The sequence below is a fragment of the Zophobas morio genome, unplaced genomic scaffold, assembly GCF_036711695.1.
Source record: "Zophobas morio isolate AGI-343-1 ecotype UQ-CSIRO unplaced genomic scaffold, CSIRO_AGI_Zmor_V1 ptg000011l, whole genome shotgun sequence".
Classification (NCBI taxonomy): domain Eukaryota; kingdom Metazoa; phylum Arthropoda; class Insecta; order Coleoptera; family Tenebrionidae; genus Zophobas; species Zophobas morio.
Window position 1 is genome coordinate 15,308,736 of NW_026972116.1, and position 16,203 is coordinate 15,324,938.

Sequence of the window (16,203 nt, forward strand, 5' to 3'; positions counted from 1 at the left end):
AACCGGTGGAAATAAAAAGGCAAGTCCTAGGGGCATCGATTATTGGATTTTTTCACAAAAAATAAAAAATTATTCTAGAAGTGTATTTTTAGAATACGAAGGGAATATTAACGGAGTAAAAATTTAAACAGTTAATTAATATTTCAGTAAACAAAGTTTGCTTGTGTTGATTTGATAATCGTTATTCAATCATGTACAAGTACATTACTTTTTTATTCCTCATCAGTCTCTGGGTGAATCTTGAATTTACGTAGGTTTGTCGTTTTTATCAATTCTTGTTCGTTAATGGTGATTTTCTTCGCTAACGCACTGTTGTCGCCCTATTGGGACAATTATTAAATTTCGTATTGTCATGTTATGACATTGGAGGCAATTCTGAAGGCAACATTTGGAGTCAATTTCGATATTACATTAGTCCCGGTCGGTATATTATATTCTAAATTCCGTCTTTCAGGTGAACTTTGGAGTTAAAAAAAATCCATTGATGATGGTTTTTTGCTCCTTTTCGAAATAACTTTCTTGTGTGGAACATAACTCAGAGTTATCTTTGTTGCTTACTAGGCACTTTGAATCGCCGTTTTCCCTCTAGAGTGGTCTTGCTAAAATTGGATTATTTTCTGTCCTACCTGAGTAATTGCCTTCATTCTAACTTCTCGCTTAAGATATAGGCAACAATAAGCAATGAATTGCGTCACCTAAACTATGTAAAACAATTTACGTTGGTGTCTTCTAGGAAAATTATTTTTCTATGATATTCAGCTACCCTTCACTTAGAAGCAAAATTCCATATGAACTTTACCACCTGAGATTTTTGTTTCAATACTAACTTGAAAACGTGTCATAGTGAATAATAAATATTGTATTTTGGGTTGCCTGCATTAAGCAACTCGTGATATATATTTTCGGGTGGGTGATTATATGCAATATTTAATGCCGAGTCCCATTTTTGTTGTCACAGATAAACAGAAGTCACAGTGGATATTTGAAAATGGCGATAAGGAACGAGTGTTCAGATGAGAAGATTATCAGATTGTTTGATTGTGCTACGTCTTCTCATTCGAACACTCTTCATCTTCATCTAACTAGGTAGATGTTGCATCTACAATCTATCACTCTTTATTTCTCTGTTTTAAATCTCAAAATATACTTTCAGAGCAGTGTACAACTGGTAGTGAAAATTATATTTCCACAAGAATTTTACCGATAAATAATAGTGTTGTTGTCATGTGGAATTTATTAATTAAATGATTGGTTAACAGTGTTTTGTGTAATTCGCTTCGCCAGTTTTGCAAATCCTGACAAACTATTTTGGAGCGCTGTTGATTCAAAAAGGTTTAAACCAACGTATGATCAAACACGATTTCGGATAACTGATGTTTACATAAAAGGGAAACTTTTTAAATGCGACATGCAATTTTTCAGGAGTGTTGGGATAACTCATTGCACTGGATGAATAATGACGATTAAAAGCTTTCGCTTTTGAAATTGTTACTGGACAAAAAGCTGAAACACGGATTATTATTAAAATTCGAGTGAAATGCTTCCCCACAAATGGAAATTCGGTATACCCTATTGTATTTTGCAGTGTTTTCTTCTAATTTATTAAAATAAAAAACAAGTATGACTTAATACAAAGATATTTTGGAAAAGGTTCATTATGTCAAACTTAAACAACTAAACTTCAAAAGGTGTTTTAATAAACTTTCCATCCAAATCTTATCTTCACTCGATTTATTTATTTATTTATTTATAAAATTGTCATTACTCATCAATTAAGATAACAATTTTTATATTGCAATTTTCGTAGTACAGTGCATTCTTATCAGTATTTGTCCTCGGGTGGACCGAGCTACTTATTACTAATAGAATTAACAATGCAATCTATATCCTTAAAATTGTCGATACAATGGAAGAAATAAATAAATAAAAAAAAGCAAGTTTAATTTTTTTTAATTAGTAGCAGCTAAAAATACGAACACTGTTGACAAGAAACAATTTAATTGCAAGCGTAAATAGTACTCATGTGGCATTTCTTTTATAGATAGTTTTCAATTTAATTTTGATTTATTAATACCACTTTAAATTAAAATCGAATCACAAGTACTTAATCTATAAGTATTTGAATCATGTAGACTGAGTTATTTAGTGCTTCCTAATCTATCAGTTTACACAGTTTAAGATAAATGATCATAATTTTTTTTTATATTTCCTGCTCCTGGACTTTATAGAATGTCAGCTGATTTTATTTTATAGAATGTGATGTGATCATTACGTGTGACATAACTTAAATTTTAACACTTAGGTACATTTTTAGAGCACAACCGGACAACATTTATTGAGCGTGTGTTCGCATAAACATACGTAAAAAATAATATAAAATTTACATTGAAAATATCGTATAATTCTCAAATGGTTGCAATATTTATTTATTTCGACGTTAAATTGTAAACGAAACTGTCACCAGCAGAACCCTCTGCAGTTGATTTCGAAAATAAAAAGATTGTATAAACAGAGCCTCCCGCTTTACGAATGCCCAAAATGAAATTTTATTATATAAATTAAAATCACCATTTATTGAATATTCAGTAGGATATTGAAGTCTAAATGAGATCCTCTGTTAACAACCCGCTGACGAAATTGAAATACCATTGCAATAACGAATTTCTGTTTCGACCGCTATAATTCCCAAAAAAATTCCAATTCGACCAAACATTAGCAGACGGCGACAATCAAAAAAGGTATTTCGTAATTAGAATTACGCGTCACGTAACTTCGATGTTTTGTATTCAGTCATCCAGAATTTTCATTAAACTCTTTGATGTCTTTCAAAGGATCATCTCTGCCGCGCCTATATAATATTACGGATATCGACTCGACCTTGAGCTTCCGGCATTATTATCGGCAGCTGTCCTGAGTCGCTGCTCCGGAGAAAAACTTGGCCATTTAAATGAAAATGACGGAATTTGTTGAACCGACCTGACCCAACACTAGTGTCGGCGTGTAAAAAGTTTTTTTTATTGGCTGAAAATGCGGTAAAAAGTTGAATAATATTCTCGAAGCCGCAATATGACATGGTGGATTTTTCCACACGCTGACAGCTTGTCGTTGAATTGATTAATTTTAATCCGTTCCGTTTTGTTAAAATTGAAAAAAGCAGTTTAATTACTGACGGGACGTCTGGCAGGGTGTGTTTTATGCTCCTGCCTTTTTCCCTTATCACAAAGGCCTCAAGTTTGTCGTTGTCAGAGCCGTCAAGGGGAAAACGAGCATAAAAATTTGTGATTTGGGTATTTTACGAATATACGAGGAAACCAGTGGCGGCTCCTCAGAGGAGGCAGGGGAGGCTGAGCCTCCTCTGTTTTTTGGAGCTGAGCTTCCTCTAATTTTTTTCGATGAAAGAATTTATATTTTTGTAGACATTTGTTATTTTTCAGAATATTTTGCTGGATTTCATTTACTTTCATCATATATCAGGTTAAAATGTCGCAAAAATTTATATTTACGCCCTCACAATCATAATTCACATTCACACCACTCCGCGTTTGGTTTCAGCGGCAGAGGCTTGTTAGCCGCTAGCCTCCGCCGAGAATGCATCTTGCTATTGAGACCGTAGACCTTGACGCGTCGTCAGTCTGTATTGCATTGGCTAAAACGTTCACCGGACTGCCGCTCCAAGCCGCTAGCCTCCGGCCAGTTCATCTCTTTTCAGATCAAGTCGTACAGATAACTTTATCTCTTTCTTATTAGTTGGCGCAATCGGGTGTAAGTAGGAAAAACTTTGAGGTGGTTTCGCGAGCTCCCTGTTCAGTGATGGTGATGTTTAGGCTTTACGTAGGTAAGGGTACAAAAGGGGAGACCAACACCATCACTCCCATTAATTGTATTGACAGTTACAATTAGAAATAAAACAGAGCATTTCATGAAAATAATTATAATAAAACTAAATAGTTAACGGCTTCGGTTTTAAGAAACAAATTATACTGTTGGAATTGTGTATTATTTATAAGTGATAAATCTTCCGTTTGGGGTAAAACAGGCTAAAATAATTTACAAAATTTGTCACGAGCTATAGAAAGGCATGAAAAATCATAGGACCACATATTTTCTTCGATTAAATTAGAAATGCTTGGTGAACAAAACAATGCCAATCATTTAGATTCGGCTCATAAAAGGGAGAACTATTACGAGAAAGTTGGTGAAAATTGGGCAATTTTGAAAAGACTAATCGATGCAAAAGTTTATTTATCTATCAACGCACGAGTGTTCTTTTCGTGGGCATGACAAAAAAATATTCAGATAATGAAAGATATAAAAAGTAGTGCTTTTCAAATTTGAGCCTCCTCTGAAGAAAACTTCACGAGCCGCCACTGGAGGAAACAGTTCCCGATTATAGGTGGTTATTGTTTAGAGCTTGCAGAATGGTGGATTTTTTATATAAAACGATATTAATTTACACACTTTTCTCACACGTGCTGTAAATTGCTCATATCTTATCTTTTGAATTTTTAACTCACAGGGCTGTTCACATTACAAATCTATAGAATCGAGTGCACATACACAAACTTGCTTTTAGAATTATAAGAGTATCGTCTTTCAAGAAATTATAAGAAAAATCAATAATGGCCAAATTATCTAATAAAAATGTTATCAACTTGTTTACTTCATACCGCTACTGTAAAAAATCCTTTCACCCTTCGTTAAAATTGATTAAGACCCCGTTTATAGACGCACTTAATCACACCATTAACTTAATCACTCAATTAATCGATCAAGTGATCAAATTACACCGATCAAGTTCTCAGATTGACGGGTTAATTACATATTAGATTTTATTTCGAATTAAGTAAGTATGTATTTATTTCATCTGTCAGACCATCGTTAAGCCTTTTAATTCTTCATATCATAAGTACAAATGTGGCATCATATTATTAGAAATATCATCACATAGAAATTTAAATACTTACTATGTATCGATTGTGATTCAAAGAAACGTCAGGCTAGGAAAAAAAATTGATTCTGTGAATTTAGGGATCCTTGTAATTTTTTTTTCTGAATTCACTAATGTAATATTTTAATCACCCATACTCCGCCACTGCTTTTGTTGGCTTGTTTATGTTTGGTCCGGCGCGGAGTGCCGGCAAATCGGGTGAACAGTAACGTCAGATCAGGTCAGGTCAGGTCAGGTCGGCTCGTGTCGCGTCAAGTCAGGTCATATCAGGTATTCCAGATACAGATGAAAATGGGAGTAATTTAATTACATCAATATACGACTTAATTCCTGACGAACCATCGCTCTTTTGGAATGTACCTACAAAAAATAGGAAAGAAAGCTACTGTTAAGTACGCACTCTGTCCGAAACAACAAAATATAGCAGAATATATTTTGGTATCTTCCAAATGAAGAACGTAACAACAAAAGTAAGAAGAAATTTTAGAGAAAAAGCTTACTGCGGACAACTTTCATAAGTGTGTTAAAGTGAGGAAATGGTTCAAGATAAAAAATGTGAGGATGAAGAACTGTGTCAGCAAAAAAAAAAGAAAAAAAAATTGAAGAAAAAATAGAAGAAAAGAAAAAGTAAGAATTGGGTGGCAGAAATATCGAACCGCGAACCTTTAATATGCAGGCCAGAGCACCCCACCACAAGGCCATTAGTCAGGCTTAGGCAGTTACGTATTATTTGTCTGAAGAAGAAGAAAGTTTAACAATAAAAATTATAGTAATAACAAATAAAATGAAGGCGGATTCATAAACTGCACGTACAGGAATATATTGTTCTATAACATTTACTTAGCATAACGTTAAGGTTCTACCACACCTCAAGGAAATTTCTATTTTAAGAGTTATGCAACTTACAGTAACTACCTAACTACCTGTCAAACGAACCCTGCCGTGTATTTCTAAGAAGCCTTGTCGGGACTGAGAACTCGATAGGGAATTTATTGATGCCTTTACAACAGCTGGTGGTAGGTACAAACTGTTACATTCGCCTCTTCCTCGCAGAGTTTAAACACAATTTTTAACTTGATAATTTTTTTTACCCGAACCGTCTAGATTTTTGGAAAAAAAATGAAAATTATAAAACAACATTTTCCAATTTAATTTTGAACCTGAATATGCTATCCAAAATGTCCAAAATATGATGAGTCTGTACTTGTGATTCATTATTCCAATGATATTTTTTGGATTTGTTTATACAGGGTGTGTCAAAAAAACAGTGAATGCGTGAATGTACTTTATTGATTTAATCAAGAACTGCAAAATCGAATGATTTGAAATCTTGGAGATGTGTTATGAATATGGTAAATTTTTGATCAAAATCTATTTTTTGCTTATCCCCCCTAAAAAATTGATGACGTCACCTCAAAATTTTGCTGAATAAATCCTTTTTTAACTTCAAAAAAATTGATTTATTCATTTTGGTTGATTGGCCATAAATTACAGCTTACAGCCTGAACTAATATTTTGGTTTGTCTAACTTACCATAATTTGCCCCACATGCATTGCAGTTTTTTTACAATAACTAAAAGAAGTAAAATTTTAGAAGAAATAGAAAAACGGCGCCTAAAGTAGAAACAAATTCTCCATCACCTCGATATTTTTTAAAACACAGCGAAAATGGACTCTTGTTTTATGCATTTAATTTTTTTGAAAATGCAAAAACGCTTCCTTAAACATTTTTATGTCATGAGCACGTGCATACATCGCCCTGCTCTTCAACTGTTAAAATGAAGGCGCAAAATGGGTCGGGGTTTTGCCTTATTTTGGCATCTTTTAAAGACTGTGTGGAGGAGCCTTAAGCTGTGTAGGTGAGGATAATTAGGCAAATTTAGTTTCATGATCTACATGAGATTTCTGATATATGCACATACAAAATTTGACAGCAATCGGTCCAGTAGTTTAGGAGATTTTTTTGTTTAATAGAAATCGATATAGACGACAGACGGCAAGCAGACAGAGAGGCAGACCAAAACGGGAGATCAATTTTTTGATACTCTTGGGGTTATGAAACGTCAAGGATTACAATACTTCTTTGTGTTACACTAGAAAACTTAAAATTATAATAATCATTTGAAATGTGCATACACATTTTTTTCTAGAAACAAAGCAGTTTGGTTAAAGTCAGTCTTTAAAGACAAAAATCCAGTTTCTTTAAAAAATAATAAAATTTGTAGCGGAGCTTTCAAAGCGCTCCGCTAGTACCCTTTCGAGGGCGCTGTCCTCGGCAGCGCCGATATCAACCCCACCAAGCTCACCCCCACTGGAAAGCACCCCACCTGAAGTTACTTCATTGTGCAGGTACTCCCACGCATCTCAACCCTGCCTATAAAAGGGCAACTCGGACGCTTTCCAGGCAGATGGAACGCCACCATCTCCACCTTAAGGGCTGCACTGTCTCGGTCCCCTTCTGGTGAGCACCGTACAGATGGAACGCCACCATCTCCACCTTAAGGGCTGCACTGTCTCGGTCCCCTTCTGGTGAGCACCGCACAGATGGAACTCCACCATCTCCACCTTAAGGGTTGCACTGTCTCGGTCCCCTTCTGGTGATCACCAGGGCTGCACTGTGTTACGGTCCCCTGCGCTGCTTCGAGATCTTCACCAGGGCTGCACTGTTTTACGGTCCCCTGCGCCGCTTCGATATTATCACCAGGGCTGCACTGTGTTACGGTCCCCTGCGCCGCTTCGAGATCTTCACCAGGGCTGCACTGTTTTACGGTCCCCTGCGCCGCTTCGAGATCTTCACCAGGGCTGCACTGTTTTACGGTCCCCTGCGCCGCTTCGAGATCATCACCAGGGCTGCACTGTTTTACGGTCCCCCTGCGCCGCTCCGACGACGTCATCTCCAGGGTCGCACTCTCTAGGTCCCCTGTGCCGTATCGCCGACGTCGTCATCTCCAGGGTCGCACTCTCTAGGTCCCCTGTGCCGTATCGCCGACGTCGTCATCTCCAGGGTCGCACTCTCTAGGTCCCCTGTGCCGTATCGCCGACGTCGTCATCTCCAGGGTCGCATTCTCTAGGTCTCCTGTGCCGCATCGCCGACGTCGTCATCTCCAGGGTCGCACTGTCCAGGTGCCCTGTGCTACATACATCGCCGCCGTCATCCCCTACGACGCTCTGAGTCCCAGGAGCCGCCACCATCCCCGACGAGAATTGCCACCACTTCGATAACCCATACCCATATTTTGCTTTGTATTGTTTGCTTATTATCAATAAACCGCTGAGCTACCACAATCTGTCGCCCTAACGTGGGGCTTCGAACAAGGGAGGATACCACAAATTTGAATTTCCGGAATTTTATTTATTTTAAAATAACCACTATAGGTTAAAAAATATAGATAGTACCAGTCATAACATAAGAAAAAAAGTTTTCCACGGAGGAATCGAACTGAGTACCTTCCCTTTATTGTTTCGACGCTTCTCGAACTCAGTCAAGCCGGCAATTAAATTGCATCGCAGTAATATATACTGGTAGATAATACTATTGTGGAATTTGTTTTTTTTTTAATTGTGATACCCAGAATACAGAATAAAACGTCAAGGCGGATTCATAAACCAAAAGTACAGGAATATGTTATTTTATAAAATTATTATTATCCGTCTAATAAAAATCGATACGTACAACAGATAGACGACAGACGATAGAGAGACGGACAGACAGACGCATAGACAGACGACAGACAGACGGGCAGAGGGACCTATTTCGTCGTACTGTAGAGATTATGAAAGGTCGAGAAAACGTAAAAATAGAAAGTCGGTCGACGGACTCGATTACAATACTTCCTTCGCTTACGCTCGGGAAGTAAAAATTGATCTAAATATTTAAACAAAGCTTTCCTCTCTCGCCGAAGCACGGTAGAACAAATTCAGTTTTCAGTTTTAATTTTTTTATATGATGGTCCCTGTGAGTTTAAAAAATATAGACAATATTGGTCGCAATAATATAAGACCTATTTTTTCGTATTCTAGAAATCAGGAAAAGTCGAGAAAACATAAAAGTAAGTTATGCCCAGGAAGCAAAAGCAGTATTATCTTTTTCTCCATCGACTATTCGACCTTCTCTTTTTCCCAATTTCAGTGTAACAACATCCTTAACTGCACATTTTCAGTTATTGAAATCTCAAGGGTTATATCGAGTAAATAACATAAAATTGACTTATTATTTTGTTGAATTTTTTTTAGTTTTTTTTTATAAAAGTAATTTTTAAAACGCTTGACACCACCACGAAAACTAAGTATATGACAAACGAAACCACTGACATTTCAAATACATCGTATTTTATTAAACATTCGAATAATAATTATAATAACGAAACTTTGGGCTAATGACGATGAATTATTACAACGACTCCAAAGGTTTGAAGTTTACATTTCAAAACAGAAACTAGTCTTGTGTTTTCTACAGTTGTGGATATCCCAAATAGTTTTTTTTTTTCGTAAAAGAGCTAAATATGACATTAAAATCTTTAAAACTCAAACATTTAAAAATCGATCAGAAAGATTAAACAGGTGTTGAATTTTATACACGATATCATCAATTTTTGATAAGTTAACGTCCTGTATAGGCAATTAAACGTTACGTTGTATTAAAAACATTTCAACACTTTTCTCAAACGATGTTGTAATTTTTCTGCTGGGGATCAATATATGAATTTAATTTGCAATCCCTAATTCAGAGTCAAAATTATGAAGAAAAAGAAATCGATAAGACAGTACATCACGCTGAAAATCGTTACGAAAATTAATACAAATTTTGGATGACGTCATCAGTTTCTTGAAGGAATGCTAGTACAAATTATGGTTTGTGTGTTTATTATGGAGTACTTCATTACAAAAAAAAAATCAATTGACAATAAACTTTTTGAGAAATTGTTGACATTTTCTTTTACGAACTTTTCAACAAATTAGTAGTTTTATTCACTTCTATCATAATGTTTTGTAAAAATGCAACTATGATAAATTTGTTTTATTTTCAATGAGTAAACATTTTTTTTGGACCGATATTAAATAACAAACCTTATTTATATATATTTCTTTTAGATATCTGTAATTAAATTTTTTACGATTTTAACTAAATAATACAAAGCTATTACGAACTATCTTATCAAGTAAATACAGTGCAAAACTGCACACCTGTGTTATCACGATTGCTGCTAGGGAGCGAAACAAACGTTGGTGTTTACATTTATCAAAAAGTAAAATAAATTGATGATTAAATATCGCTTAGTAACATAAACGCAACATTACATTGCCGGTGATCCCCAGACGCATAAATCCTTCTTTATTGTTGCGATAATTTACTACAAATTGTTACAAAAAAAAATGAAATATCTTCCTGAAAAATGTGTATCATTTGGCTAACACGACACATTTTTTCTTTTTAAGTATAAGAGCCGAGAAATGTGCACCATATCTCTTAAAAATGAAAATTGCGAAATATAGGGTAAGGAAAACGTAGTCTTGTCATGAATACGAACTTTTCCTCATTTGTTAAAATCAATTTAAAAGCTGTCTTCTGCTTGCGATAGACACCCTATAACAAATTAGGTTCATTGCGCCCATTCTTTAATCTTGTTGATACAAATTCGGGAAAGGTAATCAAAACAAAGTGAAATCAGAATCACCAAGCTGAAAGATATTTTAATTTCCGGTATCACATACGTACTGAATTAAAATTTGTAAATATTTTAGCCAATAATATTTTAAACTTTTGGTAGAATTATCCGTGTTGTTTACAACAGAAACCACTATCTTCGATTGTCATCGCAGAAGATGAAAAATGTGATCTGTCAGTGGGGTTTAGTGGCACAATTCGATATTTAAACTAAGTCGACGAGAAATATTTTTTCGCAGAGTAATAAATTAGATTAAGTTTTCAACAAGAAGACGTTCTGTACTTTCGTAGTCATTAATCATTCTTATGAAAACACTTCTAAGTATTTCAGTTTCATGTTAGATAACAACTCACTTCATTGCTACTGCAGTATTGAGTGAGTAAGTACTCAATATTCTGAGTTTATTGTATGTTCGATAAGCATCAGTACGAGTAATGAGTACGCTGGTTGAATCATATACCGTTTTGTAACCATTCAATAAACAATGCACTTTCCAAAACAACAATTTTTTTGTATGTAAAATTATCTCGTTGTATCATCCGAAATGACGTATGTAGATTTTTTTGGTTTGTGCGTCCCACATTCCGCTTGAATATTTATAAGAATGAGAGTTTTTTAAAGCGTTTTAAATTCTGCATTTCACGTACGAGAGATTTAATTAAACCTTTATCGTCTAAATGTAGCAGAGACAAAAGCTTTCGTAACTCTAAATGAATGGCATCTACATAGTACACAAAAGTTTAGACTGGAACTCATTCGGTTTTTCACAAAAGGCGTCCTAACATAGTAATAACTTTGTATTGTGATAATTGATAGTGATCATCATAAAGCAAACAAAATATTTAAATGCAAAAGTTCTTCAGTGATTACGTTTTTTGACATTTGTCCAAATTCGACCTAAATATTCGTTTAGATGAATTATTTAACACTAGAACTTCAATTAACTAAAGGCATATTTTCACTAAGTAACATTTCGAATTCCTGGAAACTTGATTCAAGGAGACCATGCTATTGTACGCTGTATTAAGACTATAAAACGCACTCATTCGTAATAAATATTCTCGTACCTGTTCTACAATTGAGGCGAGCCGTCCCAAAGCTAATCCATGTTCATCTTCCCTAGTAATCACTGCACTTCCCAATTTCACTACCAACCTCCGGGCATATTTCAGCTGACTTCTGTCCGTGAACGTTGCCTGTTTCCTTTCTTGTAGAACCCGTTTTTCGTTGTTCGCCTACAAAATGAGCATTAATTACTAAATAGTGCTTAAATTATTTTTGCCAAAATAAGGGACACACATTTTTTGTATCATATTTTGTGTCAAAAATGGCAAATGTATTGAAATTTTGCTAGCAATGGATCAATTTTAGTTCAATGCAGACTTTTGCTGGTCAAATTCACCTAAAAATAATATTAATTTAGATTTTAATAACACAACCACGAGATGAAATAATAATAATAATAATAATAATTCGCACAATATTTGGAACAGTTGGCCAACGAGAAAAAAAAATTATTGTTACAATTTTTTGTGGATTTAACGTCCCGTCTTATTAATATTATTTTTTATTAACTTTATTATTTTAATAATACTACAAAGCAGCGAGAGATAATTGCCTGTGATTAAAAAAATATTTTGTTTTTTCGTTTTCTACAAGACTATATTAAATTTGCTCACTTTCGGGAACGCTAAGGATTTTCAGCTTGCACGTGCCTGTGAGATGCCATATACTGATTTTCGTTAAATAAATAAGCACGTTATTGTACCTTATTTTTATTTGAGATAGCAGTCGCGTGTTGACCTTCTTATCAGTTGAGACTAAAATCTACTTCCTTGACATTTATTTACTAGTAGAACCAATAGGTTTATTTGTGTACACAATGTGCACAGCAGCGATAAAACACCGCATAAAATCCATAAAAGGTTTGTGCATAAAGATAAAGAAAAAAGGTGAAATCAACCCCGTGTAATAAAGTAGACACTTCGTCGAGATTGCTTACATCTGTCACCGTGGTGGCTTATGACGTCACCAATTTTTAATGGAATTGCTGAAAGTCGATGCGATTTTTTTGTCAAGAATCGGCTGAAGTCGAATCAGGCAACTGTTTTTATGTAAAAATGGTGCATATTTTTATCATTTTTATCGATAATGAGTTTATCAGTTTGTTATCAATAACTAACAGAATGTAAGCGATTTGGTTTTTGGAGTGTTGCAGTTTCCAAAATAAAAAAATTCAAAACGTTTATTTTCAAAATAAAGTACCAAAGGGTCACAGTTGAGCAATGTTGTTAGAAAAATACGTTTCTGTTGTAAACTTGAAGCACAAAATTTACTAAAAATCCAAACTAATCAATCGACCTTCTAAATTAGTTTACATTGAATTACGACGATAAGATACTGAACTTTGTATTACAAGTGTCAAAGTGTGACGTCATCACGATATAGTTAAACGTATTCGTGAACTTTATGATTACTTTATAAACTATTTTATGTCAGATATCAGCAAGGCCTAGTTGTCACTTTATTTTCTATGATAGGGTTTTCGACAAACGGCATTCAGGCAAGACTTCTATCATTACGTCGACAAAAATCGTTTCATATATTTGGACCTTTGATTACATATTTTCTGTAACTTTTGGTATTAATTACTTGATTTTGAATAGCAAACAAGAGCCCTGCTGTTTCCACATCAAACTTGATTTTTTGGAATATTTGAGAAAAACACTGTGGCGGCACAATAACACGTTGGTAAACGGAGAAAAATAAGCAGCCTCGTGGTCTAGTGGTAAGGGCACCTGCCCGGCAAGCGGGTGACGTGTGGTTCTATTCCCACCGAGGTAGCAACATTTTTGTTCGCTTACCTGCAACACGTATTTTAAGATCAAATTTATATAATTTTACAATTATGCAAACCCAAGAATGCGGAACTGAATTATAGGCTTTCTTATAATCATTAAAAGCAGTAAATATGTTTCTGTTTTGTTTCCTAGCTTGTTCACAGGTGATGGAATCTATGATTAATTGCTCTTTGCAACCAAATAATCTCCCGTTTCCGTCTGTCTGTCTGTCCGTCTGTCTGTCTGTCCGTCTGTCTGTCCGTCTGCCTGTCTGCCTTCACGGATTTTTTGTGTAATGCATGAGGTTAGTGTTTTGTAAATTGTAGGTAAACACGTCATAGGTCTCTATTTTAATGGTTTTGTTGTATTATCATCTTTAGATTTTAAATATCTTACATCATGACATAAAAATGTTAGATATGTAGATGGGTTAAGAAGCAACTGGTTTTGTTTTAGTAAATGACTGTGTGTAGAATTGAATTTTTTGACTCAAAAATTATATATTTTGTCTAGGTTGGTGAGATCAAGTTTGGTATTCATTGATAACATTTATCAATTCGTCAAGTGTTGTTTGATTTATTGTTGATGTTATTAATGTTGTTATTATTATTCTTTATACATGTATGTATATGACTCATTCTTTTGTAATAGCATAATAGGTTACCTCTGCTCGGTAAAGATAATAATAATAATAATAATAATAATAATAATTTCTTCTGGAGAAAATTTTATGTTTAGTTTATCATGGGTTTCTTTGTTGACCTAAAAAATATGCCTAGGTAAAATTCCATTTATTCTACCTGCAAGGTCCACTATAGGTCTATCCTTCACTGCATCGCTGGATGACTGACGTTGCTATTGCCCTACTGAAAATCCACGTTACAAAAACGGGCTTTAACGTTGAAGACATGTTTTATTGTTCACGTGTTCCTTTAGACATTTTATTCATCTTAGTCTAATGTCTGTCTGCTCCATCAAGCATTCTTTCCTGTCTCGATTATTTCCATTAGGAATCAATAAGGGCACCATTTATGCACCGACGGATGTGAACAGGGAAAATCCTCTTTATATTTTTCCAGCAGACGCATATGTAATGTTTGTACTGTAACATGCTTTAAATATATGCATTACTACTCCTAGTCTAGCTTTAAACATACTCTCGGCTCATTTTCTTTTTCTAAATTCTTGTTCTTTTTAAATGTACTCTTTCTTGAGTTTTAGGAGCGTAGTTACAGATGTGTTAAATCGTGGCGATGCACGAAATGCTGCATTATTTGGAGAAGTAATATTATTCTTGTTGCAGCGGGAGTGTTCAGTCTCAAACATGAAGAACAATATTTAGCAGTAACTTTTGTTCTTGTTTTCTTGGTGTCGTAACGCTGTCTAAAATTATATGGACCCCGGGAAAATGCTTTTATAATTCCACTCGAATCAAAATCAACTGTGACAAGATGACAAAACCTAATTTCATTATTAATTCTTTTTTTATTTATGATTTCTGTTGTTTGACTAAATACAAAACGAGATAATATTTTGCTATAAACAAACTGTTGCCTGAAATGTGGAGGCAATTAGAATTTTAGGGGGGAAGAACAACACTTTTCAAACATATAATCTTCTGTTAACAAAAACAAGTTGCAGCTAAAATTACTTTTTTAACAAAATTTCTTCAAATTCTAGTGAAGATATAACATTTGTGGAGAACGACTGGAAACTTCTTATTATCTTATATCAGCTTATTCCTGTTTTGAATAAGTTGCAACGAAAATGTGTGGTGGTTAATGGACAATGCACCATACCCTTCAGTGCAGTTGGACAAACCCTGCTTGGGTAATCACAGCATTGGATTTGTCAAAAAAATTCGAAAAAACTGTGGGATTTAATTCAACCTTTTCACTTAAAAAATAATTACCAAGGAAAAATTATTGTTTATATGTACCCAGATAGGAAGATCTGATTAACAAAACTCTAAAGTTTTTTGAAGAAATCTTCACACGCAGTCAAAGTATATCAGAACAGACAGAAATTGATTTTCTACTGCTGATAAGAACTAAAATGAATGATGGCGTAATTGGGATGGTTTCCAAAGATCGTGATAGAACTGGTGGGATCAGATGATCTATCAGCATTAATTGCACTGATTGTGAATATAGTTCCACTCACGGAAAATACTGGTATTAAATAGTGATTGCAGATTATCCAAAAAGTGAGCGACGTTGATCCAGATAAGGCGATTGCCGATTCAGGGAACGCGATAAATTTGAAATATCATTTTTCAACCGAAAAGTTGCTATTTCTATTATTTCTGCATTGGTTGGGTCAGAAAGAGCATTTTTTTTGCAAATATGTAGGTAAAAAAATAAACTAAATTTGTTCTGTCCGTATACTTGTGACAGCAGGTTTCTAAGAAACTTTTTGTACTCTCGGGGTCCCAAAAAAACTTAAAAATGTATATAGGTCAAGAAAAAATATTTCAGTACAAGACCAAATTTGAATTGTGACCTTAAAATAAAGTCCTCGTCCTACTGAACCACAGCTTTGACGATATTGTATTAAAAGTGAGTTTACAAATAAAATATGTACCGATATTTTTATCCATGTATTTCAAAAACTAAACTGTAGTTATATTACTTTAAGGTAAATTACATACCAAATGAAACAGTTGTACCTGATATGTGATTAATTACCTTGTAGATAACAATAAATCATAAATCAATACCGTTTTAATTTAGGTCACTTGCCCTTCAGC

At 34.5% G+C, this 16,203-nt stretch overlaps 1 protein-coding gene across 1 annotated transcript in view; it reads right to left on the minus strand.

Moving 5' to 3' along the window:
• Positions 1–16,203, minus strand: part of LOC135127024 (delta-1-pyrroline-5-carboxylate synthase) — a 56,110-nt gene that overhangs the window by 39,175 nt on the left and 732 nt on the right. The window contains exon 2 of the mRNA XM_064053321.1: positions 11,682–11,849. Coding sequence (XP_063909391.1) covers positions 11,682–11,849 — 168 coding nt within the window. The remainder of the gene's footprint in view (positions 1–11,681; positions 11,850–16,203) is intronic.